Source organism: Drosophila grimshawi, unplaced genomic scaffold (assembly GCF_018153295.1).
Source record: "Drosophila grimshawi isolate 15287-2541.00 unplaced genomic scaffold, ASM1815329v1 contig_1367, whole genome shotgun sequence".
In the NCBI taxonomy this organism is placed as follows: Eukaryota; Metazoa; Arthropoda; class Insecta; order Diptera; family Drosophilidae; genus Drosophila; species Drosophila grimshawi.
In genome coordinates, this window is record NW_025062889.1 from 9,678,202 (window position 1) to 9,694,397 (window position 16,196).

General features: G+C 41.1%; 5 protein-coding genes across 7 annotated transcripts; 3 read left to right on the forward strand and 2 right to left on the reverse strand.

Annotated features, from left to right (window-relative positions):
• Positions 1-230: 230 nt before the first annotated feature.
• Positions 231-4,558, forward strand: LOC6561119 (glycerol-3-phosphate dehydrogenase, mitochondrial). The gene is made up of 9 exons (XM_001986254.3): positions 231-479; positions 557-728; positions 1,404-1,542; positions 1,617-1,773; positions 1,842-1,951; positions 2,358-2,470; positions 2,550-3,409; positions 3,500-4,203; positions 4,283-4,558. The coding sequence occupies exons 3-9, from the start codon at positions 1,441-1,443 to the stop codon at positions 4,415-4,417; spliced, it is 2,181 nt and encodes a 726-aa protein (XP_001986290.1). The 5' UTR covers positions 231-479; positions 557-728; positions 1,404-1,440; the 3' UTR covers positions 4,418-4,558.
• On the reverse strand, positions 4,209-7,341 carry LOC6561120. The gene is made up of 4 exons (XM_001986255.2): positions 7,116-7,341; positions 5,318-6,054; positions 4,560-4,971; positions 4,209-4,471 (listed from the first exon to the last, which is right to left on the reverse strand). Exons 1-3 carry the CDS (start codon positions 7,288-7,290, stop codon positions 4,573-4,575), a joined length of 1,311 nt encoding a protein of 436 aa, XP_001986291.1. The 5' UTR covers positions 7,291-7,341; the 3' UTR covers positions 4,209-4,471; positions 4,560-4,572.
• Positions 7,342-7,643: 302 nt separating this feature from the next.
• Positions 7,644-9,468, reverse strand: LOC6561189 (protein RRNAD1). The gene is made up of 6 exons (XM_001986256.2): positions 9,347-9,468; positions 9,078-9,290; positions 8,194-9,023; positions 7,990-8,126; positions 7,880-7,927; positions 7,644-7,817 (listed from the first exon to the last, which is right to left on the reverse strand). Exons 1-6 carry the CDS (start codon positions 9,425-9,427, stop codon positions 7,738-7,740), a joined length of 1,389 nt encoding a protein of 462 aa, XP_001986292.1. The 5' UTR covers positions 9,428-9,468; the 3' UTR covers positions 7,644-7,737.
• Positions 9,469-9,841: 373 nt separating this feature from the next.
• Positions 9,842-13,762, forward strand: LOC6560850 (PX domain-containing protein kinase-like protein). The gene is made up of 9 exons (XM_001986257.3): positions 9,842-10,047; positions 10,250-10,526; positions 10,585-10,990; positions 11,066-11,247; positions 11,314-11,553; positions 11,620-11,765; positions 11,831-11,980; positions 12,303-12,495; positions 12,590-13,762. Exons 1-9 carry the CDS (start codon positions 9,946-9,948, stop codon positions 12,784-12,786), a joined length of 1,893 nt encoding a protein of 630 aa, XP_001986293.1. The 5' UTR covers positions 9,842-9,945; the 3' UTR covers positions 12,787-13,762.
• Positions 13,763-15,230: 1,468 nt separating this feature from the next.
• LOC6560878 (dynein light chain Tctex-type protein 2B) lies at positions 15,231-16,193 on the forward strand. Of its 3 annotated transcripts, XM_032734189.1 has the most exons (3): positions 15,231-15,360; positions 15,430-15,629; positions 15,692-16,190. In XM_032734189.1, the coding sequence occupies exons 1-3, from the start codon at positions 15,280-15,282 to the stop codon at positions 15,858-15,860; spliced, it is 450 nt and encodes a 149-aa protein (XP_032590080.1). In that variant the 5' UTR covers positions 15,231-15,279; the 3' UTR covers positions 15,861-16,190. The 3 variants fall into 3 exon arrangements, with proteins under 3 accessions (XP_032590080.1, XP_032590078.1, XP_032590079.1); XM_032734187.1 differs by having other exon boundaries at positions 15,231-15,629; positions 15,692-16,193; XM_032734188.1 differs by having other exon boundaries at positions 15,231-15,629; positions 15,695-16,189.
• Positions 16,194-16,196: the final 3 nt, after the last annotated feature.

Genomic DNA, 16,196 nt, shown 5'->3' on the forward strand with positions numbered 1-16,196 from the left:
TCTGCGACTTTAAGGTCTTGAACTATATTAATATTTCATAGAATTAAATTGAGTATCTATATGAATAGCTTGCTGAAAATATTGACTAGTATAATATATATTGTTAGCCGGCCTAATATACCCTATGTGTGCACCTGTTTAGAGGGTATGCATAGCTTTGATAAAATATGTGTGATAGGAATATAGAATAGCGCTCGGCTAGTTACAGAAAACTAAGGTAAAAATAATATAAAAGACGCCCGTTCAGTTCAGTTCAGCCACAAGGTGAACGCATAGCATCGCATCATTCACAAATACAACCAGACAAACAAATAAACACGAGTCTCCGTCTCCGAATAGAGCTCGTGAGTTGTCCGTTTTTGCCGTCGAATGCTTGGCGGCAGCCAATTAGAGTGTTTTAGACATCTTTGATGAGAGTGCGATTCACATCGCACATCAGCTGTTTCTCATTGGTTCGAAAAGGGGGTGTAGAACGCAAGGTGAATTGCATGCTCTCTGAGCCAAAAAAGCTGCAATTGTAATAGTTGCATCCCAACCCCACTCGTCCGATTGTCAGCCCAGCTGCAAAACGGCCAGCGTACACAGCGACGACGACTATCAAGCGAAGCGGTGGCAGTGGCAAAATCTAAGGCAGAGCGAACAGACGGGGCAGCTAGCAGCAGCAGCAGCAGTTCATACGATTTCCAGCTGCTACATAAATTCCAGCAAACAACAGAATAACAACAACGGTAAGCTTAATACACAATTTGACCCAGCTCAAAGCAGCCGCAGCAGCTGACACAGCAACAACAGCCGTGCACGCCGTGAGTCGAATGTGTAAAATTCAAGTGTATAAAACTCTGATGTAATCATTTGCTATTACGCTCGACGAACAAAAAAAAAAAAAAATTAATCGAATAGAGAAATTTTTTTAAATAAATGCCGCCGCCGTTGACGCTGTGAATTTGATTGAATTATATTCTGATTTTATTGCGTGTTGCGCACAACTAGCGCTGGAAACCCACCCTTTTCGCCGTAAGCACTTTTTTTGGAAAAGCTCAAAGGCAACATAACTGATCACTTCCGCAGTGGCGTTTAAAGCTCTGTTTGAGTAAATCTTAAGCATTCTTCCGGCGGGCACGTCATGGAACGCAACGCACCCATATCGATTTAACATACTTTGGTTTTTTTTTTTGTCACTTATAGTGTGGGCATTATGGTATGTTGGAATGGAACATACTCAATGCTTCCAATGCTGCGCGCGCCGGCAGCGCTAAAAAGTTCGCAACAAAATGAGCTTTTTCGTTAGTCATTAAACACTCTCACTTGTTGCTCTCTGTAGTAAAGAGAGAGTGCTTTGGAAGAGCGCAAACAACTAATTAATTAACAATATTTTATTTGTTTGAATCATTATTTTGATTTAGCAAAGAGCAAAAGGGAATTTGGTGCCCTTGAGAGAAGATGTCGTCGCGTATGTTTAAATTCGGCGTCACCGCCGCCAGCGCCTGTGTGGGCTCTGTGATTGCCTCATGGAGCATCGATCGTTGGAACTCGCCACATGTGGTAAGCACTAACTTAAAAGCCATGCTTAAGCTCTGACTAACAGCGTTAATATCGTTAATATCTTGCAACCAAAGGTCAACAATGCCGTTCAACGTCCACCAAAACGGAAGCGCACTTTGCCCATGCGCAGCGAACAAATCAAATCCCTGATGAGCGGCGAGGAATTCGATGTGCTCATCATTGGCGGTGGCGCCACAGGCGTTGGCTGTGCCTTCGACTCCGTAACGAGAGGTTTGCAACCTTTATCATAAGTATTTAAATAAGTGCTGTATTATTATATTTTTGGAATTTGGACACAGGTCTCAAGACGGCGCTCGTTGAAATGGATGACTTTGCCAGCGGAACCTCATCCCGCTCAACGAAACTAATTCACGGCGGTGTCCGTTATCTGCAGAAGGCGATTCTAGGCGTAAGTACGAACAGAAATAGAAATAGTTGCCAATAGACAAACATATTTACATTCATGTTTACCTTATTCTTCATTTGTTCATTTTTTAAATCCCTGAAGTTAGATAAAAGTCTAAGTTATTAGGTGGATTACTGAAAGCCTTCATCATATTTCAGAGTTCTTCCCAGGGAAGCATTGCCTATTTAAAACTTAAATATTCTATTTAATTCGAAATATTATAAAATATTCTATTCAATTCTAATTTGAATAATATATTTTTTGAATTGGAAATAAAATAAAATATTCTTTTCAGTTCTCTTTTAACTCATAGAGCACTTTAAACTCTTTTCATATATATTTTTAGTTTTTTGAGAATTTATCCACTAGGCTAGAAGTAATGCTTGTATATTTCTGATTATCGCTACAGCTAGACCTTGAGCAATATAGAATGGTTAAGGAGGCGCTGGCGGAACGTGCCACAATGCTTGAATCGGCGCCACATTTGACGCATCCGTTGCCCATCATGCTGCCCGTCTACACGTAAATAGCAATAACTGGCGATATATATACATATATATAGGTCTTATTAAATATATATGTATAAATATATGTTTTTCAGGTGGTGGCAGGTGCCGTATTTCTGGGTGGGCATTAAGGCGTACGATTTTGTGGCCGGCGATCGCAATGTGAAGAGCTCGTATCTGTTGTCGAAGAAGGATGCATTGGAGCTGTTCCCCATGCTGAAGAAGGACAAGCTGTGCGGCGCCATTGTCTACTACGATGGCCAGCAGGATGATGCACGCATGTGTCTCGCTGTCGCATTGACGGCTGCCCGCCATGGAGCCACTGTGTGCAATCATGTGGAGGTGCAGGAGCTGCTCAAGAAGGACGACGGCACCGGGAAGAAGGTACTGTGCGGCGCCAAGGTAAAGGATAATATCACGGGCAAGGAGTTCACGGTGAAGGCCAAGTGCATCATCAATGCCACCGGCCCCTTCACCGATTCCATACGCAAAATGGACGATCCGACGGTGAAGAGCATCTGCTGTCCCAGCTCCGGTGTGCACATTGTGCTACCCGGCTATTACAGTCCCGATCAGATGGGTCTGCTCGATCCCTCGACATCCGATGGACGCGTCATCTTCTTCCTGCCCTGGCAACGGCAAACGATTGCCGGCACCACAGATCTACCCTGCGAAATTACGCACAGTCCCACACCCACCGAGGACGAGATTCAGTTTATTCTCAGCGAAATCAAGAACTATCTCAATGCCGACGTTGAGGTGCGTCGTGGCGACGTCCTATCCGCCTGGAGCGGCATTCGCCCCCTCGTCTCCGATCCCAACAAGGACGATACACAGTCTCTGGCGCGCAATCACATCGTCCATGTTAGCTCCTCCAATATGATCACCATTGCCGGCGGCAAGTGGACCACTTACAGAGCCATGGCTGAGCACACTGTCGATGCGGCCATCAAGGGTAACTACTAGCGATCCTTAATTGAGATTACAATAGCTGCAATTAACTCATAACTAATCCAAGTATAAATAATCTCTCTATCTTTGCCAGCCTGCAATCTGAAACCGGAGCGTCCCGAGGCTGTTACGGCGTTCTTGAAAATTGAGGGCGGTCAGGGCTGGACACCAACGATGTATATACGACTGGTGCAGGATTTCGGGCTGGAATGCGAGGTGGCCCAGCATCTGGCCAAGTCGTATGGTGATCGTGCGTTTGCCGTTGCCAAGATGGCATCGCTGACGGGCAAACGTTGGCCCATCATCGGTAATCGCATCCATCCGGAGTTTCCCTACATCGATGCGGAGATTCGTTATGGTGTGCGTGAGTACGCCTGCACCGCTGTCGATATGATTGCACGCCGGATGCGTTTGTCCTTCCTCAATGTGCAGGCCGCATCGGAGGCGCTGCCCGCCGTCGTCGACATTATGGGCGAGGAGCTGCAGTGGTCCAAGGACGAGAAACAGCGTCAGATCACGCTTGCCACTGAATTCTTGGCCAACGAAATGGGACACGCCATCAATCGCACATCCAAGGAGAGAATACCCATCAAACTGTCCAAGGAGGAGATTCAGACCTATGTGAAACGCTTCGAGCTCATTGACAAGGACAAAAAGGGATACGTCTCTATCAATGATATCCGTCGTGCGCTCAAGAACTTTGGCGATGGCGATGTATCCGGCGAACAGTTGCACGACATCCTTAAGGAGATCGACACCAACATGAACGGCCAGGTGGAACTCGATGAATATCTACAGGCAAGTGGTGTACAAACATATTTATATATCTTTGACATTTGGGTATAAAACTGAATTGAATACATTGGGAATTCAACAGATGATGTCAGCGATAAAGACGGGCGATGTGGCCTATTCCCGTTTTGCTCGCATGGCCGAGCTGGAGGAACAGAAGCACGAGGCGGCCAATCTCAAGCAGAAGATCAGCGTCGATCGCTCCGGCGGCGGCCTGTAAGTGACTTAACCAAACGGGAGGGAACATCACGCGTCTACATCTAAAGCACATTTTCTAGAAATAAGCCCCCAACAAATTATATGAAGCTATATAAACAAATTTTTCTTTACATTTTGCTGTTAAATAAAGTCTTGAAACTCACTCGAACATTTCCATTAGGCAATGACACATTTCCAGGAGGAATCAGGTTGTTCCCCTACCTCTCTAAGTGGTTGTTCCACCATCTCCTCGAGCATAGGATAGACTCGCTCCCAAAGTGGTTGTTCCACTATCTCCTCCTGCCGAGAACCGCCTCGCACCAAATTTCGATTGATCATGGGAGCGCCTCGGTCCCAACGTGTACTGAACGAGGATGTCACATTCAGATCGATGTCATCCGTCAGGTTGCCATCGGCTCTCTCCAGCGTATACAGCTTCTTCGCAACGCAATTGAACATTTGATCGCGTTGGTTTTGATTGAAGCTCCCAAACAAATCCAGTTGGGGGTCCCAGAAGAAAGGCAGCTTACCATTCCTATTGGATGTTGCAAGTGATTTTTTCAGCTCTCGAAACATCTATGCAAAAATATAAAACGATTAATAAGTGATTTATAATTTATAAGTATTTTATAAGTGATATTAACTTTTGGTTATTGTTCTTCAAATGCTCGATGGAATATATCCTGAACTCAACTTCCTGATATTAGTCAGGGCGTATTATATCCACGTTCGAAGTCTATATCTTAAGTCTATATCTATATCTGTTCAATATGAAAATACGCTTTGCTTAAAAAATTTAATTGCTATCGGAAATCGATTTATATCGATTCCTCGCCAAATGCCGATTGTTAACAATAAAACTTAATCGATTATACAAAATGTTCAATACAGATATCTATTTATATGTATAAATTACACTCACATCGATCAATATGTCCTTTAGCTGCCCCATACTCCAATAGTAATCAGGCTTCTTCGTCACTTGCCACAGAAATAGGGTCTTGATATAGTAACTTTTCAGATTGTTCATATTTGGATGGCTATCACGGAATTTCTTCATGAATCTTACTGCGTCCTTCAACCGGTATTTGTTCTTGAGCATTGCAAGCTCGGCCTCATAGTAGGACGCACGGAATGAGACATTATCCTTTTCGAAGGGTTTCATGGGTTTGGGTATTGCTTCCCAATAGCGAGTGTCCTTGAAATATTCACGTTTCTCCGGGCTGAGAATATTCTGTTCCGCATCTAATCTAATGGCTGGCACAAAATCCACAGAGTATTTGATATCCGGCTCATTGATGTACATCGTGTGTGCTGGACCACATCTCTTGTACACAATTCTCGCGTCCTTGCCATTGACATTAATTTCGTAGCTCATTCGACTTAGAGCCCGTGTCACAGCACCACTTATCATGCTCTGCAGCTTATCCTCGAGCAGAAAATTCTCGGGCGTAACCAATCTTTTCAGTTCCTGATACATGTCTTTGTGTGGCGGATGACATTGCAGCAATTCTAGCACCTTCGTCATGTCCAAGGTAACATTGCCCGGCTTTCTTGTGTCCTTCTTCACAATAATCAGATTGTTCACGGGAAATTTCAGAATAATCAACAAATCGAACTCATCGGGTTTTGCTATCTTTAAATTGTCTGCATAACTTCCTGTTTAGCCGAATGAGGAAAATTTAAGAATTCTAATGTATTTGTTAAAATATAATTACATATATAATAATTATATATATTTAAATATTTTAAAGTTTCCAGTTCTTATAGTCCCTGACGGACCTGCCAACATAACCTTATCGACTCTGCTTTTGCTGCTGATCAAGAATATATATATATCCCAACTGTCTGTTACACAATTTTTCATAATTTCATTATACACTTTTTTCCGAAACAATACTGGTTATTCTATATCAATTTAATTACGAATCGGAACGAACTTCATAAAATGTGTAATACATTTTAGGTAGAAAGCTGAACAATTCAACTGATAACATGCAATTGCAAATCTATAATCATTATAGTAATTGACTTAATGACATCATAATCTCTCAATAAAATCATAATTGACAACCTTCTTGTGGTTGAAAAGGAATCAATAGATTACTTTTGTTATATGGTGATTCAAGCTCAATGACTGTGAGATCTATATTTTACTATAACTCTAAAATTCTAGGAAACGTAGACGAAAGACGTAACCAGCAATTTAGACCTCAAATTTGGTGACTAACTTTAAAATCTTACGAGAATATATATTCAAAATATCAAGTCAAGTAAACAAAAACTAGGGATACCATAAGTTATTCCAGCGGATAACAGGTAACAAGGAACAGAATGAGTGTAGGCTTATATACCTACTATGTTTGCCTTCAAATTGCAGTAGATATAGGCTTTTGTGAATTTTGGAGGCAATATACCTTTAAAACTTGGTCAAGCGTTTAAATTGTGTGACATATATGGATTTATCGCTTTTTGCACTAAGAGGTATATAGGATTGGGAAGGCGGAGTGATCTTGACAATCCAATTTTTTTCGACCCCTTAGAGGAGTTATTAGAGGAATTGAAAGCACAGAGCACAAAGCACAAAGCACATACACCGATACCTTATTTGAGCGTGTGTATATCAGTTGTGAATCTGTATTGCATTTGCGTATGCCACGTAAACCAAATGAATGCTCGCGACGAATTCGCACTTTTCTCTCAATAAGTATTTCATTTACCGCCCAATTTGTGTCCACATAACCACTTGGACAGTGGCATCTCCTTCTTTAATTCGTTGTAGATTACATTGCGCAATATATTGTAATGATTAGTGTAAAATTCCCGCTCGTCATCAATATTTATATAGTCTCTGTTTGTCTCATTTAAACGCCCTTCCAAATTGCTGGACACCATCGAGCACTTTTAAACAACACTACTTGACTTGCACTGAGCACTATGCCGACTGAATCAACGATACGAAGGGTTGCAGAGAAATACAATCATTATCGAAAGAGAAATAATTTGTGCTCTTTCTCTTAAGAGCGGTACTCAGTGACCACTATCGATAATATAGCTGCGATAGCAGCTAACAACCGACAGTGAATTACTTATGCGAAAAGAAAATGCTTAAACCTAAATACATACATGTATGTATGTTTCGTATCTAATATAAAATTAAAACTTAACATTTGCTTAAGACCAGATGACTACAACTTTTTGCTGATTAAGAATTAATGAAATGAGTAAATATTCAAAGTTGGGTTGGCAACGATTACTGCTCTCTGTCATTTTATTTATATTTTAAAACTGCTAATTGAATTGTAACGAAATTTATGTACTTTTCGCATTAACTTTAGAAGTTCAGCTCTTTATGGCGCTGGTGATGTGATTTCTTGGCGAGATGCGAGGATCAAAAATGGCCTCGATATTGACCTGGCAATCTTAAAAATAAAAAAGCAAGCATTAACAAAGATAGACAAAAAGATGTGACTTTATAGCATACCATTTTCTAGAAGAAACATTGCGCGGTCATACAAAATAATGCTTTCCACTGAAAACAATAAATGTTTATATATATATATATATATAAGCAATTTGTTGAGAGCGGCTTACCCTGTGGCGCCAGCATGAGGCGCAGCGCATAAAAGCAAACAATGCGACGCCAATGCCATAAATCTGCTTCAATTTGGTCAGGATTCCCAGCTGGCAGCATGGCAAACTTTGTGCCGACGATAGCCTTTTGAAAATAGCTAACATTTAAAATGGAAAACAAATTTTAGTCAGAGAAATAGATTCAAGGATATTAACAAGGCTCACTCATTGAAGGTCATGCCAGGCACGTGTTTTACGTTGCGGAGTGCAGAGTGTCGCAAATCGGGCATGTGTTGCACAATAATGCGTTCAGCAGCCGCACGCAGCGAATGTATCTTGAGGAATTCATATTGACCCGCTTGGAGGCGATCGCGATAGGATTCTATTGCATGACAGGCTATTTCACGTGCCTCGTAGCTGAGTTGAGATTGGTTGCTCGATAGCCGTAACAGCTGTGAGCTAAGCGGATATCCATGCAGTTCCATTTGGGGATGGGTTTGTTGTGTGCTCATTTTTTGGTAACAGCAGCCAACAAAGTTCAGAAATTTAGCTTGCTTACAGCTGAGAAAGATGCGCATGAGAGTAGCGCCCAGATCACCACACGGATGCAGGCCAATGATGCCAAACTGAAAGTCACAGTCTGGCGGCAATTGAAACGCCTCCCTGATGCTTTCAATGAACTCCCCTGGCTTTGTGTTGCTCGTCAGACGCTGTGTAAGATGTGCCGGTCTCTTAAAATGTACTCTTTCGCTGGCGCTCATGTGTTTTGCAGCTATGCTCTCCAGTTTGTCATCAATAGCCAGCGCCTGTCGGTTCAACTCTGCCTGCATCTCGAAGCAACACACTTGGATGCCATAGCCATAGCCCAGAACGCGAGCCAAATGTCCGAGGCCGGCGCCAAAGTCCACAACAAAATCAATCGCCGTGTGATCGCAGCTGCGCGCACAAAATGCGGCCATTCGCTTGATTTCATGCGCCTTCTTGGGCTTGACACACTTCATGAACATGTGCTTCAGCTTACGGTGCTCCAGCAACGGGCAAGACGGCAGGGCAACCTATATATATATGCCGTGAATATGTCGAATGATGCTGCACTAGTTTATACCGACTTCGAGCTGCATCTTGGGGCTCCTACTAATGCATAGGGAGCGCAACACTTGGCGCAGCGCCAACAGTTCCAAGGGCCAAAGCACACGGCTGGTTTCCCCACTGACATCGTCTTCGCTCTGCAACAGCTCGCTCAGTGCATCTATTGGCAGGCGTTCCAAGTGCTTCTGCCAGCTTGCAGACAGTTTGCTCCAATGATCATTTACATAAAAGTCCTATATGTTAAGAGAATATGGTCATATGTTTCCTGTAAAGCGTATAACTTATTTACCAACACGTAGGAATCCAATAACCATTCATACTTTTTAACTACTTGCAAGCAGGCGGCTATTTTGTTGCTAATATTAAGCATTTCGGACAGCGAGTAGCACTGATCAGCTGATTTGTGTAGTAGTGTGCAAAAATTATGTTATGTTTTGTTACTTTTGCTACTTGGCCAGGGCTACACACTTTAATCGATAGTAGTGCTTAGCACGCTTGACTACTTTTAAGCAGCAAAACAATCACAGTTTCACTCGTAATCGGCCAATTGACAAGTCGATAATTCAAATGAGAATGACTGCTGGAGCTTTCGATGTTTTTTTTCTCAACACTATTAAACAGATTGTCTACCAATAATAATAAAAAAAAACAGTTGTTTTCATCAAAAACGAGAAATATTTTGTAAGTGCTGCATAAAAAGACAAAAGTGAATTTGTGAAGTTATCATTAAATTTGTGCATCGTCACGGTGTATTTTTTTTGTCCTTAAAGGGTGGATACAGGTATACACACACGCACACAAACACACATATATACAACCACGCACACGCATACATATTGGCAGTGCCGTTAGCTTAAGCGAAGTTGAAAATGCATCTGCATCCAACAAATGGCAATATTTGCGAGCAGATATGAAAAAAAATTACCAATTGATGACACAGCGGCAATAAACTGCGAAATCGCAACAGTTGAGGAGATCGACGGTCATACGGTAAGTGGCAAATGCCATATTTGAAAATCTATATATGCCACAAAATGAAAAATCAATAATCTGCGACGCTGCCGACGACGATGATTTGTTGTTGATGACGGTATATCTGGGCTGTGTGTGTGTGTGTAGATGCATACATATATATACACACATACATACATACTTGCATATATATATAAATATATGTATTGCATATTCACAGGAATATTTACTACGTGTGCAGCGCGGAGATTGCACCTGGAACGTTCTGCGTCGCTACAATGAGTTCAGCAAGCTGCACAAAAGTCTTCGTATCTCTGGCATCGAATTGCCATTGCCTGGCAAACGCATCTTTGGTAATATGCGACCGGACTTCATAGCTGAACGGAAAGAAGCCTTGCAAGTTTACATAAACACAATACTAATGAATCCCATATTGGCATCATCGCTGCCAGCCAAGCGTTTCGTTGATCCCGAAAGCTACTCGCAATCATTCCATGGTTAATTGAGAAACTCTACTTTGTTACTCTTGAATGCTAATAGCCTACTTACTTGCAGATCATGCCGTGCAACATGCATTGCTCTGTTTGCGCAACGACACGGTTTGGGCACTCGGCGGCACAATGGGTGCCATAGGCTGGCGGCTGCGCAAGCATTACTTTAAGGTGACGACCAAACCGCCAGAGAAGAGCAGCAACAAGTTGGTGAAGAGCGGCTCGCAATCGCAGCAGAGCAAGCATTTTGCCGCTGGCAGCAATGGCGGTCATTCTGTTTCAATTGATGCCGGCACAACGGATCCGAATGCTGAAATGGTCGCCGAATGGTTGGAGTATGGTCCAGACAAATACGTCGATGAGAAGGAAATGAATGGTGTGCTTAAGAGCTTGATGGGCCTACAACATCCACACATCGAGGCCATAGTTCTGGCAGCTAATACGGAAAACGGTGGCTTGTTTATTAGAAAGTGAGTTTTCTTTATTTAATCATAATCTTCACCTTTATTCTTACTGAGCATATTTTTTTTCTTGCTTTAATGCAGATTCCATAAGCATGGGACCCTCAAGGATGTGCTCTGCATGGTAGCAACGCCAAAGAATCCATTTTTGACCAAGTATGGCAATCCAAAGGGACGCACTGCTCTCTCCATGAAGCAAGTGGCGAGCTACGGCAAGCAGATTTTAGATGCCCTAATATTCCTGCACTCCAAGGGCTATGCATACGGTAAGTAGTGGCCAGCTATGCTTATTTCCCTTCCCCATAAATTTAACGATATTCATTCAATTATAGGTCACTTGCATGCGGGCAACATTGTAATTGTGGACGACTGCGTCAAGCTGTTGGATGTGGAGAATCATTTGTTGGGTGTGCCGGCCTTTTATCGACCATTTTTCGTTCAGCACAGCAAGATCCATTCAATGGAGACTATTGACGTTTACTGCTTTGGCCATGTGCTCTTCGAAATGGCAATGGGTTATCCACTGCAGGAGTCCGTAGTGCGTCAAATCACCGAATGTCCCGAGGCATTAAGTATGCACATCGCTAATAACCAATTCAACGACCGCCTAATGTTTTTTTTTATACTGCTTTTTAAAGAATGTCTGTTGGAGAGCATTTTGTCGAAGGAAGCATGCAAGGCAGGTCTGCCTAGCCTGGAGCAACTGCTTGGTCACAGATTCTTCACACAATACGCTGCCGATGAGCCAGCCACGTCTGAAAAGCCATACTTCAAGTTGTCCTTGGTAATAATGTTAGATAATGCAAGCAACTCAGTGCGCCTCATTTGTTTTCCCTATTATATTTTCAGAATGCAAAGGAACAGCTCAGGCAAGCAGCTGTGAAAGCCGAGAATCGTTTGCGAGATGAGCAAAAATCGGTGAAGAACCAAAAGCGCATTGTTCGCGTGCAGGAGCTAATGAGCTCCGAGGAGGAGAAGCGCAAATCAAAGCAAAAAGCAGTTAGTAGCAATTAATTAAACTAATTGAGTAGTAAATTGAGTTTTCAGAAATGATAATCAGTACTTCAGACATTTTATTTGTATTATGCTGTTTTTAAAAGCGTATTTTTCGCTAATCCTTTCGAAATAGGATCATTATTTATATGACCATCAAAAAGATTTAGTTTTTATTGAAAATTTAACATTTGCAAATTTGAATCACTTCTGAAATCGAAGCGTTTGCATTCTCTAGTTAGCAGTACGCTTATTATCACATTTAATTATTATTATTATTTATTTTCCTATTGCCATATTGTTTGTATCTTTTGTGTATACTATTTAGAAATTAGAGCACAAACAATCGAAGCTTAAGCAACAGGGTTCGCTCCAAACAAGCAATGGACGCTTGTCGCTGGCGGCTGCTACGGCTTCATCAACTAGCCAAGTCGCTGTTGGCGGTGGCCCAGCTGGCGCAACAGACTCGATCACTCGCTCCGACAGCACGCCCGAAGAACCAACAATGATTGGCCACAAATGTAGCTATTTTTGCTTTCATTTTGCAATTTTCATTTAAATTCACGGTAATATTTATCACAACTTCTAACTTTTGTCTTCTTAACGCTCCCGCAGCACTCATGCCGGCCACGCATTTGCCGCGCCAGGAGATTCAGGCGAGCAGCGGCGCCGTGGAGAGACAGACATCGACGCCGAACATCGCTTCCGAGGACACCGATGCTGGCGAGGATGAGCCCACGCGCTCAGCGCTGCTCGAGTCAATTTGCAAATTCAATCGCGGCTCGCTGCGCAAAGTACGCTCGAATGATTAAGGCCGGCCTCGTGCTATGAATTTTACATATTTACATTTTGGACCAAATGTGGCGTTATGAAATAACGGTTCCATTAAATTAAAAGAACAAAACAAAATATGAAGAGAAAATCAATGCAGAAAATAATACCCAACCAATAGAAGGATACATATAACAATTACACATATAGGTAAATTATCGCGTCTATTTATTGGCCTACAACAATCCAGAAAGTATCTATAAGTAACTACATATATATATATATATATATATATATATATACATATATATATACATTAACTAAACGAAACCCACTGAATCTGTGTCCACTACAAAACTTAACAATGTTTTATGAACTCAAACGAGATATGTACGTCTATTTAGTACTAAATGTATTTATGTACTTGATAAGTTATAAATCATACACGTCTGCGATACGGAGACGGCTAATGGTCAAGCGTACGCAACTAAAGCTTTACATATACATATACATGACCACTACACGACTGAGAATCACCACTTTGGTACGAGTATCTTAAACAAAAAAAAAAAAAAAACACGATTAGAAAACAAAAAGACAATTTAGAAATTTCCTTAAAAAAAAAAACAAACAAATTGAACCATAAGTCTGCACCAAAATTTGCACGATGACGCTCTAATCGAATAATCTATTTATAACTATCATGCATATGTATATGTAACAAAATAACACATGTAATTGTTCCTCGATGTTGTGCTCCTTCAAAACAAAATCCAATATACAGCGTTTTTTATCGCCATTGAGACCATAGCTTAAACATACTTAATAACGGGACTAAATCGCTTGAAAATGGCCAAAAAGTTGTACTTTTTTGTATTTTTTATTTTTGTATTGACATTGTATTGTTTCACTAGTTCTTAACATTTTTTGTTATTGAGCATTTCTTATTGATTATGTGTGTAATGAGAATCGCTGTATACATTTTTGTAGCATGTACTAAAGTTAAAAAACATAATCGAAAGATATGCAAATATAATTTATATACACATATATATATTTAGTATATATATATGTAGCATATATAGCATATTTCTATATATACTCGAACCATAATTTGATAATGATGTATGTATTCATGTCTATGTGTTTTTTATGTAACTGACTGTGTATATGTTCATATGTGTGTGTATATATATAAGTGCATACCTAAATTAAATGCAAAGTCTAATGCGAATTCAAAGTGTAACGAAAGCCATATGAGCAACATATATTAACTACTATACATATGGAAACCAAATAAAATGTAAAGTATTAATCGTTGTAATTAATCATGACTTTTTGTGCCTCCAACAATTCTACATTAGGATAAAGCTCTATATGTATGAACCTAATACATGTAACCATAATATCCTGCATGCTTGATTTTTAGTCTTAAAGGTGTCTTTCTTTATATTATTTTAGATATTTTGTAAAATAGCTACTGAAATGGCTTAAAAACAAATTCGGACTCCTTCAAAAATTGATTACACCTTCTTCATAATTAGGAATTAACTTAAACGAATTCCGGGATTTACGTAGTGGGAAAGTTCATATCTGAACACGCCTTCGTGCTGAAATTTCTGAGAGAATCCCATTTGACATTTGAGAAACAGTAAAGGCATAAAAAATGGGGGGAGACTTCCCCGATTTAATATTTATGTTGGTGAACCTTTCATTCCCGTTTCCTAATATTACTCATAGCATACCCATTCTCTACTAATCTCTAATTTATCTTCTTCCCGTTTTTGAAAAATGGCTACAACAAGCTCGCTTTCCCTAAATTTGTATACAGTGTTAACCTTTGTGAAGAACATGCTTAATGCTTACATGAAATTACCTGTCACACAATAAAAAGAACAATATGTCATCCCACGATTATATGGTGGGAGTGGTTACAAGTTGACAGCCGGGAAGGTAAGGCAGGGCAAGGTCGGTTAACCCAATTGTGCTCGTGTAACTGTAATGTGTGTCAATTATTGATTCAACATTGGTCTTGGCGCATTGCCAGGACGACACAGTTGAGGAGTAGGAGGAGAAGGAGGTGGAGGCAGGCACTTTGTCAAGCTGGCTGCAAGTGGCATAATACAATAATAATCATTTGCGGTTTTATGGCAAGCCGCGACGCACTTAAGACTTCGGAAATTGAAGAGAACACGTCACGGCATCAAATGGCTAGCGCTGCGCGGAATTGGTCGGGTCTAGTGACGCTCTGTTTGGGCCAGGAACGCGAGAAGGTACGATTGATTTTGTGATTACATTGGGCCAATAAAAAAACATGGATACTTTATGTGGGTTTAATAAACGGATACTTGTTTTCCGCTATCCGAACATGGGTGGAAAGTAACGAATTTGTCAAAGTCACGCATATGATTGTTGCTGGGCTGCCAGATGGGGTCGAGGGCGGGTTGGGGGAGCTGTGGAGCATGTGGCATTTAGCATGTAGCATGTAGCATGTATTATAATCCATTTTGTTTCGACACTTTCGTTTTGTCACCATGCAGAGGCAGATAAGCAGCCAGCGCGATTCCCTGACCAAGTGTGCCAGTGTGGTCGCCGCACTGGGTGCAACTCCCAAGGTAAGTGATGATGAGGCACATCTGATACCAGATTTGTTATCTTCCCTGTTGTTGTTTGTTGTGCGCCAGGAGAATATACGTTATATGCCCACCTATCGCTTGGATCCCAAGAATCCGTTGATCAAGGAACGTCTGGAGATTGCCATGCGAACCATCATGGACAAAAATTACAATGAGGATTACTTATTCCATCCGAAGCAGTCCTACCACTTGGCTGCCCAGGTCAGCGAAGAAATAAAAGACAGCATCAAGCTTATGGATTTCGATAGGTGGGTTAGATGGCATCATCAGATCGCACCGCAACTGTCATCTTTGTAATCTTTATGCTCAGCAGATACCGTTATGTGGTGCTGGTGTCCGTTGGTGAGTTGCTTATGCAAGGCCTCTGCTCCATGGTGAACTTTCTGTGGGATGCCGACAAAGATGGTTTTGTTACCTACTCCATCCAGACACCCAATTATTTCGCCGTCTGCACAATATTTTATTTATATTACGACTAAGTGCATACAACGATGATTTTGTAATAGCTAAGTATTTTTAGAATGAAATTTCTGAAAAAAAAATGTTAAATAATCGATTGAAGATGAGGCAAATTTGTATAGATGATAAGACGTATGTAAGATTTAACTGTTGTCCTCGGGTATAGTATAGTTACCAATTGATGTTGTTACCTGCCTGTTAGGAGACAATATGTACATATAAATTATACATAGTATATATTTCAGTTGGCAAATATTCACTTTTGTTGCAGCATGATTAAAACACAATTGATTGAAACTCACTTTAGAAATCACATGTCTAGTCAAATCACACACATCAGAAATGTATTCCGTTTG

Excerpts from the sequence above, each read along its gene's own strand:
- LOC6561119 (XM_001986254.3), top strand. The coding sequence starts at position 1,441 with ATGTCGTCGCGTATGTTTAAATTCGGCGTCACCGCCGCCAGCGCCTGT. Across the intron at positions 1,952-2,357 it reads TGCAGAAGGCGATTCTAGGC|CTAGACCTTGAGCAATATAG; the intron begins GTAAGTACGAAC and ends TTATCGCTACAG. Across the intron at positions 2,471-2,549 it reads ATCATGCTGCCCGTCTACAC|GTGGTGGCAGGTGCCGTATT; the intron begins GTAAATAGCAAT and ends TATGTTTTTCAG.
- LOC6561120 (XM_001986255.2), bottom strand. The coding sequence starts at position 7,290 with ATGGTGTCCAGCAATTTGGAAGGGCGTTTAAATGAGACAAACAGAGAC. Across the intron at positions 6,055-7,115 it reads ATGTGGACACAAATTGGGCG|GAAGTTATGCAGACAATTTA; the intron begins GTAAATGAAATA and ends TCGGCTAAACAG. Across the intron at positions 4,972-5,317 it reads TAAAGGACATATTGATCGAT|ATGTTTCGAGAGCTGAAAAA; the intron begins GTGAGTGTAATT and ends ATTTTTGCATAG.
- LOC6561189 (XM_001986256.2), bottom strand. The coding sequence starts at position 9,427 with ATGCTTAATATTAGCAACAAAATAGCCGCCTGCTTGCAAGTAGTTAAA. Across the intron at positions 9,024-9,077 it reads GCCCCAAGATGCAGCTCGAA|GTTGCCCTGCCGTCTTGCCC; the intron begins GTCGGTATAAAC and ends ATATATATATAG. Across the intron at positions 7,928-7,989 it reads CCTCATGCTGGCGCCACAGG|TGGAAAGCATTATTTTGTAT; the intron begins GTAAGCCGCTCT and ends TATTGTTTTCAG.
- LOC6560850 (XM_001986257.3), top strand. The coding sequence starts at position 9,946 with ATGGCAATATTTGCGAGCAGATATGAAAAAAAATTACCAATTGATGAC. Across the intron at positions 10,991-11,065 it reads GGTGGCTTGTTTATTAGAAA|ATTCCATAAGCATGGGACCC; the intron begins GTGAGTTTTCTT and ends GCTTTAATGCAG. Across the intron at positions 11,981-12,302 it reads GCAAATCAAAGCAAAAAGCA|AAATTAGAGCACAAACAATC; the intron begins GTTAGTAGCAAT and ends TATACTATTTAG.
- LOC6560878 (XM_032734187.1), top strand. The coding sequence starts at position 15,280 with ATGCAGAGGCAGATAAGCAGCCAGCGCGATTCCCTGACCAAGTGTGCC. Across the intron at positions 15,630-15,691 it reads AAGCTTATGGATTTCGATAG|CAGATACCGTTATGTGGTGC; the intron begins GTGGGTTAGATG and ends CTTTATGCTCAG.